At 46.6% G+C, this 26,279-nt stretch overlaps 1 protein-coding gene across 2 annotated transcripts in view; it reads right to left on the reverse strand.

Moving 5' to 3' along the window:
• The window catches only part of UBAC2 (UBA domain containing 2), a 298,565-nt gene that overhangs the window by 105,399 nt on the left and 166,887 nt on the right, over positions 1 to 26,279 (reverse strand). For both annotated transcript variants that reach the window (XM_075336716.1, XM_075336715.1), the window contains exon 6: positions 5,483 to 5,606. In XM_075336716.1, coding sequence (XP_075192831.1) covers positions 5,483 to 5,606 — 124 coding nt within the window. The remainder of the gene's footprint in view (positions 1 to 5,482; positions 5,607 to 26,279) is intronic.

Raw genomic sequence — 26,279 nt, forward strand, 5'->3', positions numbered from 1 at the left:
CATTATACATGGAGCATAAGGGGCTGGCTGCATTATACATGGAGCACTGGGGGCTGGCTGCATTATACATGGAGCATGGGGGTTGGCTGCATTATACATGGAGCATGGGGGGGGCTGGCTGCATTATACATAAAGGCATGGGGTGCTGCCAGCATTATACATGGAGCATGGGGGGGCCTGCATTATACATGAAGCATGGGGGGCTGGCTGCATATTACATAAAGGCATGGGGGGCTGGCTAAATTATACATGGAGCATGGGGGGTTGGCTGCATTATACATGGAGCATGGGGGGGGCTGGCTGCATTATACATAAAGGCATGGGGGGCTGCCAGCATTATACATGGAGCATGGGGGGGCTGCATTATACATGGAGCATGGGGGCTGCATTATACATGGAGCATGGGGGGCTGGCTGCATTATACATGCAGCATTGGGGGCTGGCTGCATTATACATGGAGCATTGGGGGCTGGCTGCATTATACATGGAGCATGGGGGGTTGGCTGCATTATACATGGAGCATGGGGGGCTGGCTGCATTATACATGGAGCATTGGGGGCTGGCTGCCATTATAAATGGAGCAGCATTGGGGGCTGGCTGCATTATAGATGGAGCATTGAAGGCTGGCTGCATTATACATTACATGGAGCATGGGGGACTGGCTGCATTATACATGGAGCACTGGGGGCTGCCAGCATTATACATGGAGCATGGGGTGTTGGCTGCATTATACATGGAGCATGGGGGGGCTGGCTGCATTATACATAAAGGCATGGGGGGCTGCCAGCATTATAGATGGAGCATGGGGGGGCCTGCATTATACATGGAGCATGGGGGGCTGGCTGCATATTACATAAAGGCATGGGGGGCTGGCTAAAGTATACATAGAGCATGGGGGGCTGCATTATACATGGAGCATGGGGGGCTGCATTATACATGGAGCATGGGGGGCTGCATTATACATGGAGCATGGGGGGCTGCATTATACATGGAGCATGCGGGGCTGCATTATACATGGAGCATGGGGGGCTGCATTATACATGGAGCATGGGGGGCTGCATTATACATGGAGCATGGGGGGCTGCATTATACATGGAGCATGCGGGGCTGCATTATACATGGAGCATGCGGGGCTAGCATTATACATGGAGCATGGGGGGCTGCTAGTATTACACATGGAGCATGGGGGGCTGCATTATACATGGAGCATGGGAGGCTGGCTGCATTATATATGGAGCATGGGGGGTTGACTGTATTATACATGGAGCATGGGGGGTTGGCTGTATTATACATGGAGCATGGGGGGCTGGCTGTATTATACATGGAGCATGGGGGGCTGGCTATATTATACCTAGAGCATGGGGGGCTGGCTGTATTATACCTTGAGCATGGGGGGCTTGCATTAAACATGGAGCATGGGGGGCTGCATTATACATAGAGCATAGGGGGCTTGCATTAAACATGGAGCATGGGGGGCTGCATTATACATGGAGCATGGAGGGCTTGCATTAAACATGGAGGATGGGAGGCTGCATTATACATGGAGCATGGGGGCTTCATTATACATGGAGCATGAGGGGCTGCATTATACATGGAGCATGGAAGGCTGGCTGCATTATATATGGAGCATGGGGGATTGGCTGTATTATACATGGAGCATGGGGGGCTGACTGTATTATACATGGAGCATGGGGGGCTGGCTATATTATACCTAGAGCATGGGGGGCTGGCTGTATTATATCTTGAGCATGGGGGGCTTGCATTAAACATGGAGCATGGGGGGCTGCATTATACATGGAGCATGGGGGCTTCATTATACATGGAGCATGGGGGCTTCATTATACATGGAGCATGGGGGGCTGCATTATACATGGAGCATGGGGGGGGCTGCATTATACATGGAGCATGGGGGGGCTGCATTATACATGGAGCATGGGGGGCTGCATTATACATGGAGCATGAGGGGCTGGCTGCATTATACATGGAGCATTGGGGGCTGGCTGCATTATACATGGAGCATTGGGGCTGGCTGCATTATACATGGAGCATTGGGGGCTGGCTGCATTATACATGGAGCAGCATTGGGGGCTTGCTGCATTATACATGGAGCATAAGGGGCTGGCTGCATTATACATGGAGCACTGGGGGCTGGCTGCATTATACATGGAGCATGGGGGGTTGGCTGCATTATACATGGAGCATGGGGGGTTGGCTGCATTATACATGGAGCATGGGGGGTTGGCTACATTATACATGGAGCATGGGGGGGCTGGCTGCATTATACATAAAGGCATAGGGGGCTGCCAGCATTATACATGGAGCATGGGGGGCTGCCTGAATTATACATGGAGCATGGGGGGCTGGCTGCATATTACATAAAGGCATGGGGGGCTGGCTAAATTATACATAGAGCATGGGGGGCTGCATTATACATGGAGCATGGGGGGCTGCATTATACATGGAGCATGCGGGGCTGCATTATACATGGAGCATGCGGGGCTGCATTATACATGGAGCATGCGGGGCTAGCATTATACATGGAGCATGCGGGGCTAGCATTATACATGGAGCATGGGGGGCTGCTAGTATTACACATGGAGCATGGGGGGGCTGCATTATACATGGAGCATGGGAGGCTGGCTGCATTATACATGGAGCATGGGGGGTTGACTGTATTATACATGGAGCATGGGGGGTTGGCTGTATTATACATGGAGCATGGGGGGCTGGCTGTATTATACATGGAGCATGGCGGGCTGGCTATATTATACCTAGAGCATGGGGGGCTTGCATTAAACATGGAGCATGGGGGGCTGCATTATACATAGAGCATAGGGGGCTTGCATTAAACATGGAGCATGGGGGGCTGCATTATACATGGAGCATGGGGGGCTTGCATTAAACATGGAGGATGGGAGGCTGCATTATACATGGAGCATGGGAGGCTGCATTATACATGGAGCATGGGGGGCTTCATTATACATGGAGCATGGGGGGCTGCATTATACATGGAGCATGGGGGGGCTGCATTATACATGGAGCATGGGGGGCTGCATTATACATGGAGCATGAGGGGCTGGCTGCATTATACATGGAGCATTGGGGGCTGGCGGCATTATACATGGAGCATTGGGGCTGGCTGCATTATACATGGAGCATTGGGGGCTGGCTGCATTATACATGGAGCAGCATTGGGGGCTGGCTGCATTATACATGGAGCATTGGGGGCTGGCTGAATTATGCATGGAGCATAAGGGGCTGGCTGCATTATACATGGAGCACTGGGGGCTGGCTGCATTACACATGGAGCATGGGGGTTGGCTGCATTATACATGGAGCATGGGGGGGCTGGCTGCATTATACATAAAGGCATGGGGGGCTGCCAGCATTATACATGGAGCATGGGGGGGGGCCTGCATTATACATGGAGCATCGGGGGCTGGCTGCATATTACATAAAGGCATGGGGGGCTGGCTAAATTATACATAAAGCATGGGGGGCTGCATTATACATGGAGCATGGGGGTTGGCTGCATTATACATGGAGCATGGGGGGGCTGGCTGCATTATACATAAAGGCATGGGGGGCTGCCAGCATTATACATGGAGCATGGGGGGCTGCCTGCATTATACATGGAGCATGGGGGGCTGGCTGCATATTACATAAAGGCATGGGGGGCTGGCTAAATTATACATAGAGCATGGGGGGCTGCATTATACATGGAGCATGGGGGGCTGCATTATACATGGAGCATGGGGGGCTGCATTATACATGGAGCATGGGGGGCTGCATTATACATGGAGCATGGGGGGCTGCATTATACATGGAGCATGGGGGCTTTATTATACATGGAGCATGGGGGGCTGGCTGCATTATACATGGAGCATGGGGGGTTGGCTGCATTATACATGGAGCATGGGGGGTTGGCTGCATTATACATGGAGCATGGGGGGCTGGCTGCATAATGCATGGAGCATGGGGGGCTGGCTGCATTATACATGGGAAGTGGCTGCATCATACATGGAGGCCTGGGGCGAATTATAATATATGGAGTACTATGGGGTGAATAATATTATATGAAGAACTCTGGGAAATGCATTATAATACATGGAGGACTATGGAGCTGCATTCTAATATATGAAGGGTTATGTGGGACCCTTTATACAACATGGAAGCTATTTGGGGGCCATTACAGTATTTGGAGAACTATATACAAGGGGGGAGAAAGATACAAGCAGGGGATGGGAATGTTTTGTGCTGAGGGAAAAGGGCTCTTTCCCTCAGCACCCAGCTTTCCCATGCTCTGCTATACATTTCTCAGCACCCAGCTTTCCCATGCTCGGATATGGGAAAGCTAAGTGCTGAGGGAAAGAAGTATAGCAGAGCATGGGGAAGCTGGATGCCGAGGACAAGATGGATATCAGAACATAGGAAAGCTGAGTGCTGATAGAGGGATTTCAAATCATGGGAAATCTGGGTGCTGAGGGAAAGAGCCAAGTGTCAGCGTCATTATCCTGTACCCCGAGTGTTATTGTACAATATCCCAAGTGTCGGTGTACGTAGAGGGGGGCCCAGGTCCGAACTTTGCACCGGGGCCCATCACACTCTAGTTACGCCACTGCCTGCAGATATGAGGTCAATCTGCAAGTTAATAGAGTTCTAAGGCTGTGTGGCCACTGCACTGAAAGCAGGGCTACAGGGAGGAAATTAATCTTATTCCTCCCAGTAGACTCCGACTTTCAGTCATAGAGCCACAGCTTTAGTCACCGATCAGTACATAGCAGCACAGCCACAGCTGTAAAAACGATCCGGTACCGATTAATAGGCAGCTCTGCAGTGCATCAGTGCTCAGCCAGCTGTCAGTGCTAGAATGTGGTTACACCAGCCGCTCACTATGTATAGACCAGTGACTAAAGCTGAGCAGGCCACACCCTTATTACTCAAAGGAGGAGGCTTAGGGGAGGAATAAAGTTAATTTCCTCAAGGTAGATGGGCTTTCAGAGCAGCAGGGCAGTTTGGTAATGCTATTAACCTCGAGATTAACCTCATTTCTGCAGGTTAAAAGTGTTTGCGGACATGACAGGTTCTCTAAGTAATCAGCTTCAGTATACATGACGCTTCCAACTTGCCCCCTACTGCCAAACGTACTACAGCAGTGGTTCCCAAACTCTAGTCCTTATGGGCCCCAACAGGTCACGGTTTCAGGATTTACTGAGTATTGCATATGTGATGCCTTGATAATAACTCCATCACCTGTTCAATACTGAGGAATTCCTGAAAACATGACCTGTTGAGGGCCGTGTGGACTGGAGTTTGGGAAACACTGTACTAGTGGTAGTTCAGAGCTTGCATGGTGATTTATTTCACTTTCGGAAAGACTGGGTCTCTTACTACAAGCTTTTTTGTAAATAAAATAAAAATGAAGCAAAGACCAATCATTTTTAGTAAATTTAATAGGTATAACAGATGAAATGTCACCTACCTGTAGTCCTACTATGTACACCAAAGTTTTATTGGTGATTGGTAACCAGCCAAATATGTGAGCCAATGGCACTCGTGGCATGGAACAATAAAATGGCACAAACAATGCGAAGACGGGAGATAAACTGTAGAGAAAAATAATAGAAACAAGTCAGCACAGGCAAATGAAACTGCCATTACCTGTAACACTATTCAAAAATATTGGAAGATCACCTGGACATGTGTCTGCTTATAGAGCAGGAACAATACACAAAGTACAGATACACAACCTCAGAATATAGAACAGAGAATTGAGTCATTTCTGAAAATTAAAGCGCAGGGCATCAATAAACAGAACAAGGTAAACATTGGTTATGCATGGTTTCTTTCAGTTCAAGAAAACTGGAATGGGTACAGCATTATTTTATCTTCATAAACCCCACAGTGTATATAGTAGCAAAACAGTTAACCTGTTGGTAGTGCGGACACATTCCTCCACATCACTATGGAGTGTGCGCTGCAGAAGTGCCACTGACCACACACAGGTGATCAAAGGTCCCACTGAAATCACTGGGTTTGGCTAAGAATGTGTGTCCAGATGAACTTCAGTGATGCACACTCCAGGAAAACCCAAGCTAGTATTGAGGAAGGAGTGGATCTCAGCCCTGCAGCAAAGGAGCTCAGTAATACTGTTTGTAGATTCATTACACTGTATGGATCCCATGTATCCCTTAGCCACTAGGCAGAATCTTTTATATTAGAACTAGAAGGTGGCCCGATTCTACGCATCGGGTATTCTAGAATTTACGTATTGTGTAGTTCATGTATGATTTTTGTTTTATATATATATATATATATATATATATATATATATATATATATATATATATATATATATATATATATGTTGTGTGTAGTTACCAAGTGTTTGTGTAGGCGCTGTACATGTTCTGGGTGTTGTCTGGGTGTGACGGGGGTGAGAGCGGTGTTGTATGTGTGTTGCGTTGTTTGTGGAGCGCTGTGTGTCTGTAGCGTTGTGTGTTGCGCGGTTTGTGTGTGTGTGGTGTGTTTTGGGGGGAGGTATGTTTTGTGCAATGTGTGTGTTGTGCGGTATGTGCGTATATTTGTGTGTGCCGCGGTGTTTGTGTGTTGGGTGTTGTGTGTGTGCAGCGTTGTCTGTGTGTGTAGGTGTCTGTGTAGGGCAGTTGTTTGTGGTTCCCAGTGTGTGTGTGTGTGTGTGGTGTGTTGTGCACTTCCCATTGTGCTCCATCCCCCATGCAGCGCACTCCCCATCGTGCTCCATCTGCCATGCTGCGCACTCCCAAACGTGCACCATCCTCCATGCTGCGCACTCCCAAACGTGCACCATCCGCCATGCTGCGCACTCCCAAACGTGCACCATCCACCATGCTGCGCACTCCCAAACGTGCACCATCCGCCATGCTGCGCACTCCCAAACGTGCTCCATCCGCCAGGCTGCGCACTCCCAAACGTGCTCCATCCGCCATGCTTCGCACTCCCAAACGTGCTCCATCCGCCATGCTGCGCACTCCCAAACGTGCTCCATCCGCCATGCTGCGCACTCCCAAACGTGCTCCATCCGCCATGCTGCGCACTCCCAAACGTGCTCCATCCGCCATGCTGCGCACTCCCAAACGTGCTCCATCCGCCATGCTGCGCACTCCCAAACGTGCTCCATCCGCCATGCTGCGCACTCCCAAACGTGCTCCATCCGCCATGCTGCGCACTCCCAAACGTGCTCCATCCGCCATGCTGCGCACTCCCAAACGTGCTCCATCCGCCATGCTGCGCACTCCCAAACGTGCTCCATCCGCCATGCTGCGCACTCCCAAACGTGCTCCATCCGCCATGCTGCGCACTCCCAAACGTGCTCCATCCGCCATGCTGCGCACTCCCAAACGTGCTCCATCCGCCATGCTGCGCACTCCCAAACGTGCTCCATCCGCCATGCTGCGCACTCTCAAACGTGCTCCATCTGCCATGCTGCGCACTCCCAAACGTGCTCCATCCGCCATGCTGCGCACTCCCAAACGTGCTCCATTCCCCATGCTGCGCACTCCCAAACGTGCTCCATCCCCCATGCTGCGCACCCCCCATTGTAATCCATCCCCCATGCTGCACCAGCATCAGCCTCTCTACCCGCAGCATCAGCCTTCTGTCCCCAGCATCAGCCCCTCTCTGTCCCCAGCCTCAGCCCCTCTCTGTCCCCAGCCTCAGCCCCTCTCTGTCCCCAGCCTCAGCCCCTCTCTGTCCCCAGCCTCAGCCCCTCTCTGTCCCCAGCCTCAGCCCCTCTCTGTCCCCAGCCTCAGCCCCTCTCTGTCCCCAGCCTCAGCTCCTCTCTGTCCCCAGCCTCAGCCCCTCTCTGTCCCCAGCCTCAGCCCCTCTCTGTCCCCAGCCTCAGCCCCTCTCTGTCCCCAGCCTCAGCCCCTCTCTGTCCCCAGCCTCAGCCCCTCGCATCCACTCACACACACCCGATCGCATCCACTCACACACACCCGATCGCATCCACTCACACACACCCGATCGCATCCGCTCACACACACCCGATCGCATCCACTCACACACACCCGATCGCATCCACTCACACACACCCGATCACATCCACTCACACACACCCGATCGCATCCACTCACAGACACTGACGATATCGCACATACGCGCTGATACTCACAACATCCGGACATACCACATGCCTCTGGCCATGTGATCCTCCGTCAGGTCCTGGAAGATCACAACAGCACAGTATCGAGGCCGAGAAGCAAGCGATATCGCCGGATGCTGTGAGTATGTGGATGCGATGTGTGTGTGAGGTGTGTGTGAGAGTGAGTGCGATCTGATGTGTGTGTGTATGCGTGTGTGTGTGCTGTTATGTTTGTGCGTCTGGAAGTCCCGCCGCTGCAGGACCTTGATTTACTGGTAACTATGCAAGCATGGTTACCAGCGCAACACGTCCCCCGCTCGCACGGGAGCCCACACCAGCATACGGCGGCGGCGTACGCTGATGTGGGCTCCCGTTGGGGAGGGGGGAAAGGGGGGGGGGGGGAGTACAGTACTCACCTGGGATTCGTGGCTCCGTGACCGTGTCAGTTCGGGCAATGCGGGGTGGGGGGGCGAGAGCTAACGTCTATTGCGTGAGGGGGGCGGGGCGTGGCGTTGGCGAGTTGCCAATGCCTGCAGGGTGCCGGGGCGAGAGGCCAATCTGTGGGGGGGGGCAGAGCCTGGGTGAGCGGCTGGCCAATCCGTGTGGGGGCGCAGCCGGGGCGAGAGGCCAATCCGTGTGGGGGGGCGGGGCCATGGCGAACCCAGCGGCCAATCAGCTTTGTGTCACCGTAAGGACATGTCACCGTGACACTGTCACCGTGACACAATTTTGGAGCATGACAGACAGACAGACAGAATAAGGCAATTATATATATAGATGTTACAAAATATCCTAATAGCACTGTATAATTGGCAGCAAACTGGGATTTGTCTTACATTCATACCAATTATACCTTTTATATGTTTATACAATATACAGTAGTGAGACACAAAGAGAAGACGGTCAAGGAGATGGGGGGTTCACATATATGGTTTATAAGTGTGTAAGACTCACACTGTCCAAGTGCCTAAAACATTCAGTTAGTGCCCTAAACATAATGTGAATAATGCCATCACGCAGTGTACAGAGACAATTTTTTTTCAAAAATCCACTATATTGCATTGATATGGGTCATTTTATTTATTGCTACTTATTTCTTTTCCTGGAATCTCTGGGGCGTGCCTTTAGGCTACTCTGCATTTTTATCCTTTGAGTCACGCCCCTTGGGCATAAAAAGTAGAAGTAAATTAAAAAACCTTATCTCTGAAACTGGTGGACTGTAAATAAAATAAAAAAAAAAAAAAGAACACTCGGGAGCAGCGGAAATAAAAAGGGCAAAAGCTGGTCATTCTTGACACGGCAGCAAGTCCTTCTTAAGTGAAGGTATCAATTGTACATATACAGTGCCTTGAAAAAGTATCCATACCCCATGAACTTTTCCACATTTTTTCATGTTACATCCACAAACTTACATTAATTTTATTGCAATTTTATGTGATATACCAACACAAGGTAGCAAGTATTTGTGAAATTTAAAAGGAAATAATATATGATTTTCTAAAAATATAAACAATATAAATCTAAAAATTGCATTATATTCAGCCCCTGTAGTCTCATATCACTAAATAGAATCCTAAGTGACCAATTGCCTCCAGATGTCACCTAATTAGAAACTTGAATCCACCTTTGTGTAGTTAATTCTCAGTATACGTATAGCTGTTCTGTGAAAGCCTCAGAGGTTTGTTTGAGAACATTAGAGAGCAAACCCCATCATGGAAACAAATATAGACAGACAGATCAGGGATAAAGTTGTAAAGAAGAGTAAAGCAGAATTAGGTTATTAAAAAAAAAAAAAAAAAGCCCAAGCTCTGAACATCCAATTGCAAACCTAATAAGACTTGGCTGTCCAACTAAACTGACATCCCAAGCAAAGTAGAGCACTAATTAGGAGAAGCAGCCAAGAGGCCCATGGTTACTCTGGAGGAGCTGCAGAGATGCACAGCTCAGGTGGCAGATTCTGTCCACAGGCCCCGTTACACGCTACGATTTATCTGTAGATATGTCGTTGGGGTCACTGTTTCCGTGACGCACTTCCGTTATCGTTAGCGACGTCGTTGCGTGTGACACCTACGTGCGACTCCGAACGATCGCAAATAGGTTGAAAATCATTGAACGTTGACACGTCGTTCAGTTTCAAAATATTGTTCACCGTTTGGAACGCAGCAGACATATTGGTACATTTGTCACCCTGCCAACGACGAATAACATCCACACAACTGCCTTGGGCAAACAATATATCGCTGAACGATGTTGCGTTGTTTGTGAGATGTGTACGTGTGACCGCTACTAAACGACCTATGTGCGATCTCGGCAAATATTAACTACGATATGGGCGTGTCACATCGCTAACGAGATCGTCAGATAAATCATAGCGTGCAACAGGGCCTTTAGTCATATACTCCACAAATCTGGCCTTTATAGAAGAGTGGCAAAAAGAAATCCACTTTTTTAAGCAAGCCATCAGAATTCCTGTTTGAAATTTGCAAAAAGCCATGTAGGGGGCACAACTGCCATGTGGAAAAAGGTGCTCTGAATGGATGGGGCCAAAGTTCAACTTTTTGCAAACGTGTGTGAATGGCCCCATCAAAGTTTAGATCTAATTTCCATTGAGAATCTTTGGCAAGACTTGCAAATTGCTGCTAACAGATGTTCTCCAGCCAATCTCGCTGAGCTAGAGCTATTTTGCAAAGAAGAATGTTGAATATGAGGATTGGGTTTTGCCATCTTTTCCCGCCCCTGTCTTCGGCCTAGCCTTGGTAGATTCTAGACTGTATGGGCTCCTTCCAGGTTTAAGTAATTTCTGTCACGTGATAGGGGCGTGTTCAAAATGCAGCCCATACAGTCTAAGGCTGCTCTTAAATCAGCGGTATTCTGTCGCAATGTCGGATCCGACACAAATGCGGTACAGTTCAATGGAATCGCGGAAAGATAAGGTCACATGCTGTCACATGCGATTGCATGTGACCTTATCTTGCCGCGATTCCATTGAACGGTACCGCATTTGTGCCAGATCCGGCATTGCGGCAGACTACCGCTGATGTGTAAGCAGCCTAACTTCTACCAAGGCCAGATAGGCAGACAGGGGCAGGAATAGATAGCATAACTTGACCCACATATTCCCACCCCTGTTGCACCTGTCAATAAAATAGCAGTGCATTTCTGCAACTTTACTTGCACATATTTCTGAAATAAAACCTCCAATCTCTGAACAAAAAGCATGCTTACATTCAACATCCTAGCACCAGCATGACACTGGCTTTACTTTACACATGAAAATCCTGATGGTTGGTTCTCTTTAATGTTGGTATCTAATATATAAAGCTGAATGTGTGAATGTATGTATGTCCGGGATTGGCATCTGCACCGTCGCAGCTACAGCCACAAAATTTTGCACACTCACACGTTTCGACCCCGAGAGCGTCATAGGCTATGTTGTGAGGCGAAATTTTAACCCCGTGTGTTCCAATTTACCAATCAATTTTGCCCCTATCTACATAATGGGGAAAAAGTGAAATGAAAAGTGTAACCGCACCGTCACATTTACAATCACAAAATTTTGCACAGACACCTCATGTGACCCAGGGAACGTCGTAGACTATGTTTTCACAGGAACATTTAACCCCGCGCTTTACAGTTACTCTCCAAAAAACATGCCTTCATTAAAGTAAATGGAGCCTGGAACTATAGGCTATTAGTAGGAGCTGTGAGTGGTTGCTATAGGAACAAAAGACATTCATAGTATAAGAAGCTTACATGTGAGGTAATAAGATGTCTGTGGGAGACGGATAGAGAGAGACAGACAGAGACAAACGGTGAAAGAGACAGACAAACGGTGAAAGAGACAGACAAACGGTGAAAGAGACAGAGACAGACGGTGAAAGAGACAGAGACAGACGGTGAAAAAGAGAGGCAGACGGTGAAAAAGAGAGACAGACCTGGAAAGAGACAGACCTGGAAAGAGAGAGACCTGGAAAGAGAGAGACCTGGAAAGAGACAGACCTGGAAAGAGACAGACCTGGAAAGAGACAGACCTGGAAAGAGACAGACCTGGAAAGAGACAGACCTGGAAAGAGACAGACCTGGAAAGAGACAGACCTGGAAAGAGACAGACCTGGAAAGAGACAGACCTGGAAAGAGACAGACCTGGAAAGAGACAGATGGGGAAAGAGACAGACAGACATGTAGACAGGGACAGAGACAGGCAGACAGGGAAGGTGGAGACAGCTAGAGAGACAAAGATAGATGGGGAAAGACACAGACCTTGATAGAGACAGACGGGGAAAGAGACAGACCTGGGAAAGAGACAGATGGGGAAAGAAACAGAGAGATAGAGACAGAGACAGGCAGACCTGGAAAGAGGCAGACCTGGAAAGAGAAAGACCTGGAAAGAGAGAGACCTGGAAAAAGAGAGACCTGGAAAGAGACAGACCTGGAAAGAGACAGACCAGGAAAGAGACAGACCTGGAAAGAGACAGACCTGGAAAGAGACAGACCTGGAAAGAGACAGACCTGGAAAGAGACAGACCTGGAAAGAGACAGACCTGGAAAGAGACAGACCTGGAAAGAGACAGACGGGGAAAGAGACAGATCTTGAAAGAGATAGACGGAGCACATTACTTGGCCAATTTAGTTAAATCTGTGTGGAATATCTGTGGTGTTGAAATATATGTTGTGAAATGCTTCTTTTAGCTTAGTTTCTTCCTTTTAATAATTACATTTCTATCTATTTGTTTTGTGGTTTTTGTGTGCAGAATACATTTTTGTTAATACATTGTATTTTGTTAACAACAGTTATTAACCCGGGCGAAGCCGGGTAGTACAGCTAGTATTACATAAAATTTCAACAAAATCCATGTTCTTTTTATGAACTGTGGACATGTTCACACGGAATTAATACTTTTTCAAGGCACTGTAAATAAGTGTTGTACTACACAGATACACTACATCACATACCTAATTACTGACAGCAGGCAGAGCTCCCCAATTTTTTAGCACCATCATAGCAGAGTGTCATTGACAGGAGACCGACCCCAATTAACCTGCTGTACACAATGGAGCCAGTTCAATATGGCTCATATGCAATGATGCCTGCAAAGTGTAATGGTATTATGTATAGTACATAATGGTTTATGGAAATAAAGGAGGAAATGGATAGATCTTTGGTGGTTTATTATTAAAGGGTCAATATAGTGGTGATTTATCAAAATTGGTCCAAAATACATGACAAGTCTATTTGTTTTTTTTTTGTTTGATTTTTAGAAAGAACTCCAAAGCACCCTCTTCTGTATGCATTTACACAGCTAGAGTGGTACGGTAACTGTATGAGTGCATATATGAGAAACTCGCTACTTCCAATAGGTGACGCTAGAGATCGTCTCCTTCCTCCGTGAAGAGACAATTTGCACATTTCCCAGAGGATCATTGCAGCTATGACTCCTCATTGGCAGCCAGATTGGTTTGTCAGTCACCGAAAGGAGAAAAGTTTTCCCCTAACAATTTCTAATGAATTCTACTAATATTGCTGAATACCCTGCAATACATTTCAGGCGTAAAAGTAAACCTCCCCATGGTTATAGTATACAGTTTATCATTTACATCATATTTAGTCTCAAAAAAAGAGAAGAACCCTTTAAATTGGGCAATATTTCCTAAATGAAGAAAAAAAAAAGGAAGGTCATTTTGTAGCAATGCAGAAATGTCTGGTGAACAAAACCCGTCGCTGAGCTCAATAACAGTACCTATATATGGTGTACGTGTATGAAAAATGTAATATGTTTAACGAGAACCTATCAGCACCATTTGCAGTCTAAAGTAAACACAAGGCTGTAATGGGGCTGTAATATTGGTTACATTGATACCTTTCAAAAGAAATCCACTTTGTTGTTCTTCTTTAACCCTTTCACTACCTTGCGATTTTCTGCTCTCGTTTTTGTCTTCCCCTTATTCCAAGAGCCAAACCATTTCATTTTTCTGTCCCCATAGCCGTACAAGGGCTTGTTGTTTGCGGGACGAGTTGTACTTTTGAATGACACCATTCATTCTGTCTTGTGATGCAGGGAACAAATTCCAAGTGCATTGAAATTGCAAGCAAAGTACAATTCTACAATTGTTTTGTTTTTTTTTTTACCTTGTTCGTTTTACGGTAACACTGACCTGACAATATGATTTTCCATGTCAGTACGAGTACGCAGATACCAAACATGAATAGTTTTTTTTTTCTATTTAAATGTAAAAATAGCAACAAAAAGAGGAATAAATATCCTCCAAAAATTAAATATTACTTACAGCAAAGATGGGCTGCAGTGTGTACATCGCCGAGGCCAAAAACTAATGCTCTAGCAGGATACAGCTAAACCCCCACTAAGTGGAGGCATCACAGGTGCAGGAGGAGCAAATCACACACACATTTTCAAAAAAAATGGAGGAGGGGATTGCTGGATGGTAAAACTGCACACTGATGGCTTGCATAGAGCGCTGTTCACACATGCAGATGCACAGTCACAAGCCCGCAGCCTATTAGGTGACACCCATGCTATTAGATTAGGCGGGCTGCCAAGCTGTACCCCGTTTGTGCACCAAACAGGGACAGGAACTCTAATATGCAAGGCCTAACAGAAAGGGGCCTGGCTGTATCCTGTACAAAAGAAATATGAGGTTTTTCGTTGGTATTATGGCCATAAAACGGAAGCCTACAACCCTCGTCATGGAAACCTCATGCTTGTAGGTCCCTACACTACATATAATATAAAAAAGAAAAAACTTTATAACTCCAGCGGATAAATTTGAGGATGCAGATATATATTAAAAAATGTTTTGCATTTGCAAATCTTTATTTTGAAAAACTTCCATAAAATTGGAGCCACACTTCTGGGCGGTGAAGGAAAGAGATTAGGAGGAGTGGTAGCCTGCTTGGACTACGCGTTTCGGCGTACAAGCGCCTTCTACATGGTCTCCATGTACGCCTAAACGCGTAGTCCAAGCAGGCTACCACTCCTAATCTCTTTCCTTCCCCGCCCAGAAGTGTGGCTCCAATTTTATGGAAGTTTTTCAAAATAAAGATTTGCAAATGCAAACATTTTTTTAATATATATCTGCATCCTCAAATTTGTCCGCTGGAGTTATAAAGTTTTTTCATTTGGATTTCCCGTGGCTGGCTCCTGCTCTGGTTTTCCGTGCGGACTTTCTTCTGGATTGATACTGGAATCCACACACAGGAGTGTACGGATAAGCTGGCTTTGAAAACTATTTAGTTTTTTGTATAATATAAAAAACACACAACAAAGAGGAATAAATATTACTGACAGCAAAGATGGGGCTACAGTTGTACAATGCCCAGGCCAAAAACTACTACTCTAGCAGGATACAGATAAGCCCCCACTACGTGGAGGCATCACAGGTGCAGGAGGAGCAAATCACACACACACTTCCAAAACATGGAGGGACAATTGCTGGATGATAAAACTGCACACTGATGGCTTGCATAGAGCACTGTTCACACATGCAGATATGCAGTCACAAGCCCGCAGCCTATTAGGTGATGCCCATACTATTAGATCAGGCGGACTGCCAAGCCGTACTCCATCTGTGCACCATACAGGGACAGGAACTCTAATATGCAAGGCCTAACAGAAAGGGGCCTGGCTGCATCCTGTACAAAAAAATATGAGGTTTTAGTTGGTATTATGGCCATAGCCATTATAGCCGGTGATGCCTCCACTTAGTGGGGGGTTTAGCTGTATCATGCTAGAGTATTAGTTTTTGGTCCGGGCGATGTACAACTGCAGCCCATCTTTGCTGTAAGTATTTCTATTTAAATGGTAAAAAAAAGTACATTTGTGAAAAAAATATAATTTTTTTTGCTTGTGTCTCCATTTTACAAGACTTGTAATGTTTTAATTTTTAGGGATCTGGGGCACTGTCAAAGCTTATTTTTTTGCACCCCGAGCTGTCATTTTTATTGATACTACGAGGTCCATACGATGTTTTGATCTCCTCTTATTGTATTTTACTACAATGTTACGTCAAGCAAAAAACATAATTCTGGAGGTTTGTGTTTTTTCTCATTATGCTGTTTACCGTACATATTTATTTACTTCATATTTAGATAGATCTGACTTTTATGAACGCAACGATGACAAATGTGTATTTTTATTTTTTAATTGTTTTATTTTTAATGGGCAATAGGGGGTGATTTGAATTTATTTTCATATTTTTGAAAAACCTTTTTTTCTCACTTTTTACTGTATTTATTAGTCCCTTTAGGGGACTTGAACTTGCGATAGTCTGATCGTTTGTGCTACACAATGCAGTGCTATAGCAGTGCTATATATAGATAGACTCATGATCTATGAATGCAAACTCATGGCTCGAGTTCACAGAAGTTTCGAAATGACAGACATGGGGGTCAACAGATGACCCCTGGCTGACAACCCATTGGCACCCCTAGATCACAACACGGGAGCGCCGATGGGCAGGAGGAATGACACACTCCCCTGCAGTACATGTTAAATGCCGCAAACAGCTGCGGGTGGAGTTAGAGGCACATGATTACTTTTTAAATTAGCCGTCATGTGCAGGAAATGCGAGCTCAAAGGAAGTTAAAGGGAATATGTCACCAGGTATTTGCTCCCTCCTTTGAGAGCAGCATAATGTTGGAAAAGTGACCCTGATTCCACAAACGTATCACTAAATTTACTGCGTGCAGAAGATGACACCGAGTATTTAGATGTAGCATGTAAAAGCTCAGAAAGCTAGCCCCACCCACACCACAGCTCTCTATACATTGTATATTGACAGTAAGCAGCTAATCAGTGCATGGCTGGACCAGGGGACCTAGTTAGGGCAGTGGTAATCTCCTGCTGATAAAACTTTCTTTGTTTTGAAACAGGATACAGCATAATAAGTGACATATCCCTGAAACATGTGTCTCAGCCTCTATCTCATGTTATCTTCAGATTACACAGCAAAAAACGGGTGACATATTCTCTTTAACAGCAGGGAGACGAAAAATCGACCGCAAACAGCTGCTATGCCAAACAATTTCTTTTATTTAGACGATTTTCTCCATAGGTGCAGGTAAAAATGCGGGAGGTGGCTTGGATGCGAGTCCCTCCACAGGACGACGGCCGTTTCGTCTGTAAGTCAGACTTCTACGGGTCCACGTCAGGGAGTGGCCGCACGCACCTTATAAAGGGGAGTGCATCCAGGCCACCGCCCCGCACGTTAAAAACAGAGGAATTAACCCATAACAGTGATTTACATGAATGAATACAAAACATCCCATTTAATTTTTTAAATGGGATGTTTTGTATTCATTCATGTAAATCACTGTTATGGGTTAATTCCTCTGTTTTTAACGTGCGGGGCGGTGGCCTGGATGCACTCCCCTTTATAAGGTGCGTGCGGCCACTCCCTGATGTGGACCCGTAGAAGTCTGACTTACAGACGAAACGGCCGTCGTCCTGTGGAGGGACTCGCATCCAAGCCACCTCCCGCATTTTTACCTGCACCTATGGAGAAAATCGTCTAAATAAAAGAAATTGTTTGGCATAGCAGCTGTTTGCGGTCGATTTTTCGTCTCCCTGCTGTTGGATCCCCTAGCTGTCTGCTACCGACCAGCACGCTGCGCCTGAAACCAGCGCCACATGATAACCATCAGCACGTGAGCCACTGGACCAAAAGGTAAATTGAGGGCAGGCAGTGCAGGACTTGTTCTCGTTTGGCTACATATTCTCTTTAACTCTTTCAAAACATTTGATATACCTATATGTTATGGTCAGATAGGGATTCCTGATTGATGATGCATCATGGCGATCAAAACCTGTGCCTGTATGATTACCGCTGGGAGCTCGGCATATGTTAAAGCTAAGTTCTGGCTGTCACAGCCAGTGACAGTCACCGCACCGCCCCTGGCTATTTAAACCCTTAAAAGCTGTGATCAATAGCGATTGCAGCATTTAGGACTCAAGGAGAGGGTGTGTGCTCTCCCAACTCATCGACACCCTGGCGACAGGATCATGGGGGGGCCCTGGGGTTGTTATGACAACCTTGAGGTCAGTCAGCTATGGCAAGCCTGTTAGAATATGCCAGGAGCATAGTCTAAAAGGCTTCTGTCAGTGTCACACTGACAGGTATAATGTATTACAATTCTGGTTCACTGCAATACATTATACCAGCAATCATAGTAATAAAAGTTAATGTCCCATATAGGGACTAAGTACAAAATAAAAAAACAAATAAAACACAAATAATTGTAAAATATTCATAACAAAAATAAAAAAAATGAAAAATATTATACCAATAATTGTGTATGTATATATATATATATATATATATATATATATATATATATATATATATATTAATTATATGAAAAATACACATATCTGGTATCACTGAGTCCAGAATAACCCGATCTAGAAAGGCCAGGGACCGATGGGCATATGGCATCCGATGCAAGAGTAATTGACGTGATAATCTAATGACAATCGTATCAGGCTCTGCTGCGAGTGTGAGCCGGGTATCATGCAACTGTGAGCTGATCCTGTGATTGGATCACAGTTGCGGAGAAGAGGGAGAGAGTGATCTTTCCATCTTCTCCACCGCCTGTCTGCGGATGTCATCTGAGTGCAGCCCGATGTTTCACACGCAGCAATAGACTTGTATGGGTGCAAGTCATGCGAGACTCGCTGACAATCGATTTTTTCCTTAGTTCCATTAGGTCTGTGAAAAAAAAAAAATCTCAGATTGGAAATGCCCCATAGAATAACATTGGTTTGAAAGGAATACGATTTTTTAATGCATTCCACCTGTCCGATTTTTATGCTCGTGTGCATGAGCCCTAAAACTGTCACACTGGTTAAGCCCTACAGTGAACACATCAAAAAATATAAGAACCACCATAGTAAAAACCATGTCTTTTTGTCAAACAGCTGACAAGAAAAGTGGGATAAAACGTGAGCAAAAAGTCACATGTAAATAAAAATGGTGTCTGTGAACATGTCATCTTGTCCTGCTTAGCGCTTACACCGGGAATTAAGTGCAAATCTCTGAAAAACATGATTCAGACAAAATTCCAATGGAAAAGTCACTGTAATGAGGCAGATGGAGTCATCTATTTATATGTTTTAAGCATCCCAAAAAAAAATAAATCAGTCAACAACGTTTTTGTGCACTTTTAAAAAGTAGGACACCGCTGAAAAGAGCCCAAATGGTGTCCAGAAAAACTCTGCTGCCTCATCATAGTGAATGGATCAGTTGGAGTTTCACCTGAAACCTTGTATTTCAGAGATGTAGATGGAAACCTCAATTTAAGTGCTCAGCATAGAGCACAGGATAAATGTGAACTGATCAAAAATGTTCTTTACCTAAACTACCAGCAAAAGAATAAAAGTCATACCACAAACAAAGTTTCCACTAAGGTCCCACATTTGTTAGTGGAAATATAGGGGGCTTCCATGACACTGGTAGCATAAAGGCTCTGGAAAAGTGCTATTGGCTCCACTCCCACCCCAAAAAAAGAAATACAGCGAAATCTGTACTCTCAAATCCAAATGCCCCCTCCCTTCAGAGCATCCTAATGGCCTAATGGTCTAAACCACAGTTAGCGTGCATGTGCTTGGCAATGTAGTTGTGAGGCAAGCCCACTTAATTTACAGGGTTAGGGCTCATTCAGACGACCGTTCTGGTTGTCCTGGTCAGTTCCATTTTTTTTGCGGACCTACTGACAAGATCATCTTTTCAATGTGTCTTGTGTAGGATTGCATGGCACATGGAAGCACTTCCATGTGCCATCAGTTCCTACAAAAACCACATCTGTGTCCATAGTCCATTCCGTTATTATGGAACATGTCCTATTCTGTTCTGCAATTGCGGACTGTGACACAATACAAGTCAATGGGTCTGCAAACTCGTCAGAAGCCCCACGTAAGCACTTCCGTGTGGCTTTTATCTATTGGTGCCCCTGCAATCTCCCACTAGTGTCCCTGCAGTGTCCCACTACCCCGCCAGCCCCCAAGCTGCTCGCACAGCAGTGTGATGAGCGCCAACATCAGGAGGTTAGCTAAGTTCATTATCTGTGGTGAAGAAGTCTGTTGTACTTCTGACGTCAGTGCTAGTAACTGAGTTACATGCCCCCCAGCAATATCACCTCAAGTCTCGCGGGAGCTCATGACTGTGACTAGCGGTGACGTCACGGGCTCACATAATACTTCGCTTGAAAACGCGGCGAACCATGGGACTCAGTGATGAGCGCTGACGTCACAAGTTAAGCGGCGTTCATCACCACAGGTAATGTACCTAACTAACCTCATGACGTCTGCGTTCGTCATGCCCTGCGGTGATCTGGCCTGACCTAATGATGTTAGCTCATGTCACAACACTGTTCTATCAGCTTATGAGGAACATTCTGTTCTTCATTGACTGGGACAGTGAGTATGGCTAGTCGTAGGACCCCTTATTGGATTACCCCAGACCCAGATTTGTTTTTTTCTTTACAATAAATTTGTTTGTCGTCTATTTTTTTTTTTTTATTACTGACTGGGTTAGTGATATCGGGTATCAGATAGACATCGTGACATCACCAATGCCAGGGCTTGATGCCAGGTGAGGTTACACAGCTGGTATCAACCCCACATATTACCCCGTTAGCCACCGCACCAGGGCAACAGGATGAGCTGGATGGAAACGCCTGGATAGCGCATCTAATGGATGTGCCCCTTCTGAGGCGGCTGTGGCCTGCTATTTTTAAGCTGGGAAGGGTCCAATAACCATGGACCTCAAAAGTCTGAGAATACCAAACCACAGCTGCCCGCTTCATCTTGGCTGGTGATCAAATTTGGGGCAAGCCCACGTTTTTTGTTTTAAATTATTTATTTAATTAAAAATAACAGCTTGGGGTGCCCTCTGTTTTGTATTACCAGCCAAAGGGAAGCTGCCAGCTGTGGTCTGCAGGATTCCGCTGTGTGCTTCACCTTAGCTGGCTACAAAAAAACAGGGGGGACCCCATGTGGTTTTTCTAAATTATTTATTTATTTTTTACTAATTACCCTTCAGTGCCATATGAAAGGCACTAATGGGTGCAAGATTACAAAATGCTGGGGAGTGGGACATTATATATGTCTTTATCTTTCTACCTATTATCTATCTACTGTTATCTATCTATTTATTATCTATTTATCCAGCTATCTATCTTTCTAGCTTTTGATTGTATGTAACCCTCCTTCCGTTTTTTTGGGGTATGTGTGCACGCTGAGTTTTTGGTGCAGAAATGTTTTGTACCAAAATCTGCACCTTGAGGCAGAATAACACAACAAAAAACGTGTGTAATTTTTAGCACATTTTTGTGCCATGTGTTTTTTAGTGAATTAATTGGTTTGAAGGGATACAAAACACAGGGAGAAAAATGCACCAACATTTGCAGAAGCAAAGTGTGCACAGCACTTCAGAATTCTCACTGACACTGTTGACATCTGCATAGACATGCAGATTTGGGCCACAAACTGCACCAAAAAAGGAGAAAAAATGCACTGTGCTCACAAGGCCTAAATGACGAATCGTCTTACTGTGATCTGTGTTGCAGATCAAACTCGCCAATGCAAGTTATTAACCCCTGAGAAACAAACAAAAAAAGGTTTAGCACACCAATTTCATTTGTACATTATCTGTAATTTAATGGCTAGGAGAAAATAAGGCTAAGTTCACATGTCCAGTAATCATCCATTAGAATGGATCTAGCAGCAAACTGTTGGCAATAAAGTTGGGTATACACAACTTATTTGTCTGTTTTGAAAAAATTTCGTTTTTGTAGGATCCGTTTGTTACTGCATAGGAGCCTATGGAAAACAGTCCAGTAACTGATTGGTATTCAGCCATCCTTTTTACTTTCATTTATAACAGATTTGTTTGGTTTTCTTTACTGGATCAGTTTCAAATGGTTGATAAATAGCAGTCAGGTAATGGATCCTTTTTCCATAGAATCCTACATTAAAAAAAATTGGATCCTGCAAAAAATCTATTTTTTTCAAAATGGACAAAAAGGTTTTGTTTGCACAACTTTTTTCCCAACGGATTGCTGCTGGATCCATTCTGGTAAATGATTTCTGGATGTGAACTTAGCCTAATTTTTATGAGAAAAATAGATGCAGCAAGGATTGTAATACAGGCTTCAAATCAGCAGTATTCTGCCGCAATGTCGGATACGGCACAAATGCGTTTCACTTAAATGCATTTCCTATTGTGAGGTATCAACCGGCTGTATTACAAAGGGCCGGTATGTTTTGCAGAAGCGTGGGTGCTCTGCAATGTGAAGCTGGCTGGGACCTGTGGTTCCACAGGATTGCATTACATGCAGAGCCATGGAAGGGTGTGTGATGCTGATTACACACTCCTTACCACCTGTGGGTGTGGCTCCATGGGTTAAAGCAATCCTGTCTCTGAACCTAGGAGAGTGTCGAGGGCAGTCTAGGGAGAGACTGGCTCTAGACTTCCAGTGTGTGTGCTGGAGATGGAGAGAGCAGAAGCAGAGTGTTTTGCACTCCTCCGGAGACCTTCTTCTGAAGGAAGGGGCTTTTAGGTCCATGTGTAAAGCCATGTGGCTGGAGCCAGGGGGAACCTGGAAAGGACACTAGCCACCTTAAGAGGAAGGTAACTGGGATTGGACCTGGGGTCTGGATACTGACAAGGGTCAGTGACACATGGGTGGCAGTCCAAAAGTGTGTGGACTTTATATTATGTGTTGGTCTTTGAGGAGAAAGCCAACGAACGGCATCTTTATGTTATGTGACCTGATATGGTTTATGGACCTGTTAATAAACCAGATGGTCTGTTAAAGAGACCAATTACTCTGGCGTGCTTTAATCCCGCTACCTGATGTGTGGCCCACATACACTTGGGGCCCACATTGTCACATTATGGTGGAGAATGCGGGCATATGGCCTGGTTGCTAGGGGCAACGCAGCCTGGTTGCTAAGGGCAATGCAGCCTGGTTGCTAAGGGCAACGGCCTAGGACATATTCCTGTGGATACGGACTGCTTGCGGTGGATCGGCGGGTCCACGAAAATTTTTTTTGAAGCGGTTTGCGGTGGATCGGCGCGTCCACGAAAATTGTCTGCGCACTCAAGCAGCTGGCGGTGGATCGGCGGGTCCACGAACAGGGACAGCGCTCTCAAGCACCTGGCGGTGAATCAGCAGGTCGTTGGGGACCTGTGCTGCAGTGGCGAGAGTCAAGCGACTGGAGGTTCCAGGCCAGCCGGAATTGCGAGGCCCTGCTTGGTGAGCAGTGATACACCACAGGCTGGAGATCCTGGTTGTACGGGCGGTACAACCCGGAAAGGTTAGTGGTTCTCTAACCCCCCCCCCTGTCTTTGACCACCGGGTATTACCCATTGGAGCGCCCCTCCTGTGCCTCTTTTTCGTTACAGCATGGAGGAGCTCCTGAACCAGCTGCTGCAGAGTCAGCAGCACCAACAGCATGTGCCTGGAGGTCCAGTGACAGCAGTGGGGGCTGAAAGCCAAAAAGAGGGAATGGTCCCTGCGGACATTGTGGAGGAGCTGTACCAGTTCCTGGTCCGGGGACAGCAGGAGCTGTCGGTGTGTAGCGATGTCACAGCCATGGACCAGTTTGAGCGTTCCCTTCAGGGGCCAGTATGGACACTGGGTGCCCAGGGAGACAAGGGCAAACGGTGTGAACTGGGGGCTAAGGACATTGCATGGAAACCGCAAAAGGGGGCGGAGTCCCAGAAGGGAATAGTTGCCCATAAGGGGGTGGAGTCCCATAAAGGGGTGGTTGCCCATAAGGGGGTGGAGTCCCATAAAGGGGTGGTTGCCCATAAGGGGGTGGAGTCCCATAAAGGGGTGGTTGCCCATAAGGGGGTGGAGTCCCATAAAGGGGTGGTTGCCCATAAGGGGGTGGAGTCCCATAAAGGGGTGGTCGCCCATAAGAGAGCGGAGCATCCCAAATCCAAGGGTGAAGTGGTGCAGATGGACTGTAGCCAGGGACAACAGTGTTCATGCCTTAAGTGTCCTGTTTGCAATATAGACCACCCATCCGACGAGAAGCCACGTCTGTGTTCCGTGGAAGTGGATGGGGAATCTGTAACAGGAGTCGTAGACTCAAGGAGCTTGGTGACCCTGGTGAGGGCCACCTCTGATGTCCACTTGATTCCTGGAAGGAAGATCCACGTCGGCTGCACCCACAGTAATGAGACAGAATACCCGGTCTCCAGCGTGGTCATTAAGACAGCCTGGGACAGTGGTTCTCATGATGTTGGTGTAGTCTCAGATTTACTGCACCCAATTATTATAGGTTGGGACTCTAAATTATTTGTGCACTTGTGGAAGCAGGGGGACGTATACGGTTGCTTGTGTAAGAGCCGGAACAGCCCAAAGGAAACCCCACCACATTGGGAGGTGAAAAGGGGTCCTTGTTGTGCAGTTATGTGTGGTAAGGAGGAGATAGCACCTCCTAAAATTGACTGTCCTAAGTTAGGGGTGACCAAAGACAATGATGGACGGACCCAACTTAGTGTCATAAGGACTAAGGGAATAACCGATAGTGTGACCGTTAAAAACGGGGTAGCTCCAGAAAGGGAGGCAGATATCTGGTTAAGTGGGGACATGATAGTCCAGGATGCCAGGGGGAGTGATGATGACTCCAGTAAAGACACTGACTCTAGTAAGGTGACAAACGAGTACAGTGTGGTACAGATGGGCGAGAAGGGCAAAACTTCCTCCCGACGCCGAAGACGTAATAAGCGCCGAGAGGGGGCACAGTGTAGGCCGTCTGAGGGTGCAGAGAAAGTGATATGCCTGGTTAATGAAAACATGGTGCTAGTAACACCTGCTACGGAAGAGTCAGACAGTGATATCCTGCAAAAGAAAGAGGAATCAAAGACTGAACTGACACATTGTCACGACAGAAACCAGCAGGGTGAAATTGCAGGGGAGGAACCGACCAAAGACGTAATGGCGGTGTCTCCTATAATTTCCATGCATGAAGCTGGAGGTCTGTTGGATGATAGCGCTGTACGAGATGACATCCTACAGAACAATATAGGAGAAGGAATCCAGGGCAGTGTTGGTGGAGTACAAATCCACAAAGGTCATGGTGAGCAGACTGGTAAGCTACCCAGTGGTGAAGTGATGAATGTTGAAAATGGTGCCAAGGTTCTAAGAAGAACAGAGTACCGTGCTGAAGGGCATAACACCCTGGTAGAAGGCGATGCTGTAAATGCCCAAGAGAAGGCAGAGGGTGACACTGCAGAGACCCAAGTGGAAGTTGGAGGGAATGCAGTGAAGTCCCAAGACACAGCAGGTGCTGTAAAAGCGGAAAGAGCCTCTGAGGAAGAGGTGAAGTCTGGACATGAGGTCTCATCAGAAGCTGAGAGCCTGACTGACTCAGTGGGTAAGACCAAGATCGCAGACAAGAAGATTGGCTCAGCTAAGAGCCTGAAACCCAAACGTTCTGAAGCTGATGGAAGAAGCCTCAGAAATAGTGTGTCGTAGACCAGAGAGGTCCGCAAGTGAAGACTCATTCAAGAGGATGAGCAAAGACCATCTGCAACAAGAGATACTTCTTAGGCAGGCTACTGAGAGTCGAGTAAGGGAGCTGGAGAAAGAAGTGGCTGAGCTCCGAAGTCGCTTGGCAGAGTACCAGTCCAAGTCCCAGGGAGCCTTGGAGCAGATGGAGCAGCGAGTGTCAATCCTGACCAAACATGTTGAAGCAGGGGAGGCCCAAAGAGAGCTGACTCTGGAAGCTAAACTTGACAAGCATGTGGCAGGGATGAATGAGACTTCTGTAGTCAAGTGCATGGTGGATATACCTAAGGACTTAAGAGAAGCGTGTGCCACCGAGTGCATGCATGACGAATTTAAGAGAGCTGTGGAAGCGTGTGAGGTCTACTGTACCCCAGGGGCTGAACAGTTAGTGATATTGTCCACCAGGGAAATTACTGGGCAGCGGGTGGCTATTCTAAAGGACATGCACTTCAGATGTGTTCGTATGAAGTGGCAAGTCCAACTGCAAAAGGAAGAAGCCACTAGACAGCTAGAGTATAAAAGGAAAGCGCAGAGTCTGGCGGAAGATATTGTCCAAGTACCCCGGGCTCTGGTGGGGAGAGTCATTGGAAAAACCGGACGAGTCATGCAAGACATGGTGAA

The sequence above is a fragment of the Anomaloglossus baeobatrachus genome, chromosome 2 (genome assembly GCF_048569485.1).
Source record: "Anomaloglossus baeobatrachus isolate aAnoBae1 chromosome 2, aAnoBae1.hap1, whole genome shotgun sequence".
Lineage (NCBI taxonomy): Eukaryota > Metazoa > Chordata > Amphibia > Anura > Aromobatidae > Anomaloglossus > Anomaloglossus baeobatrachus.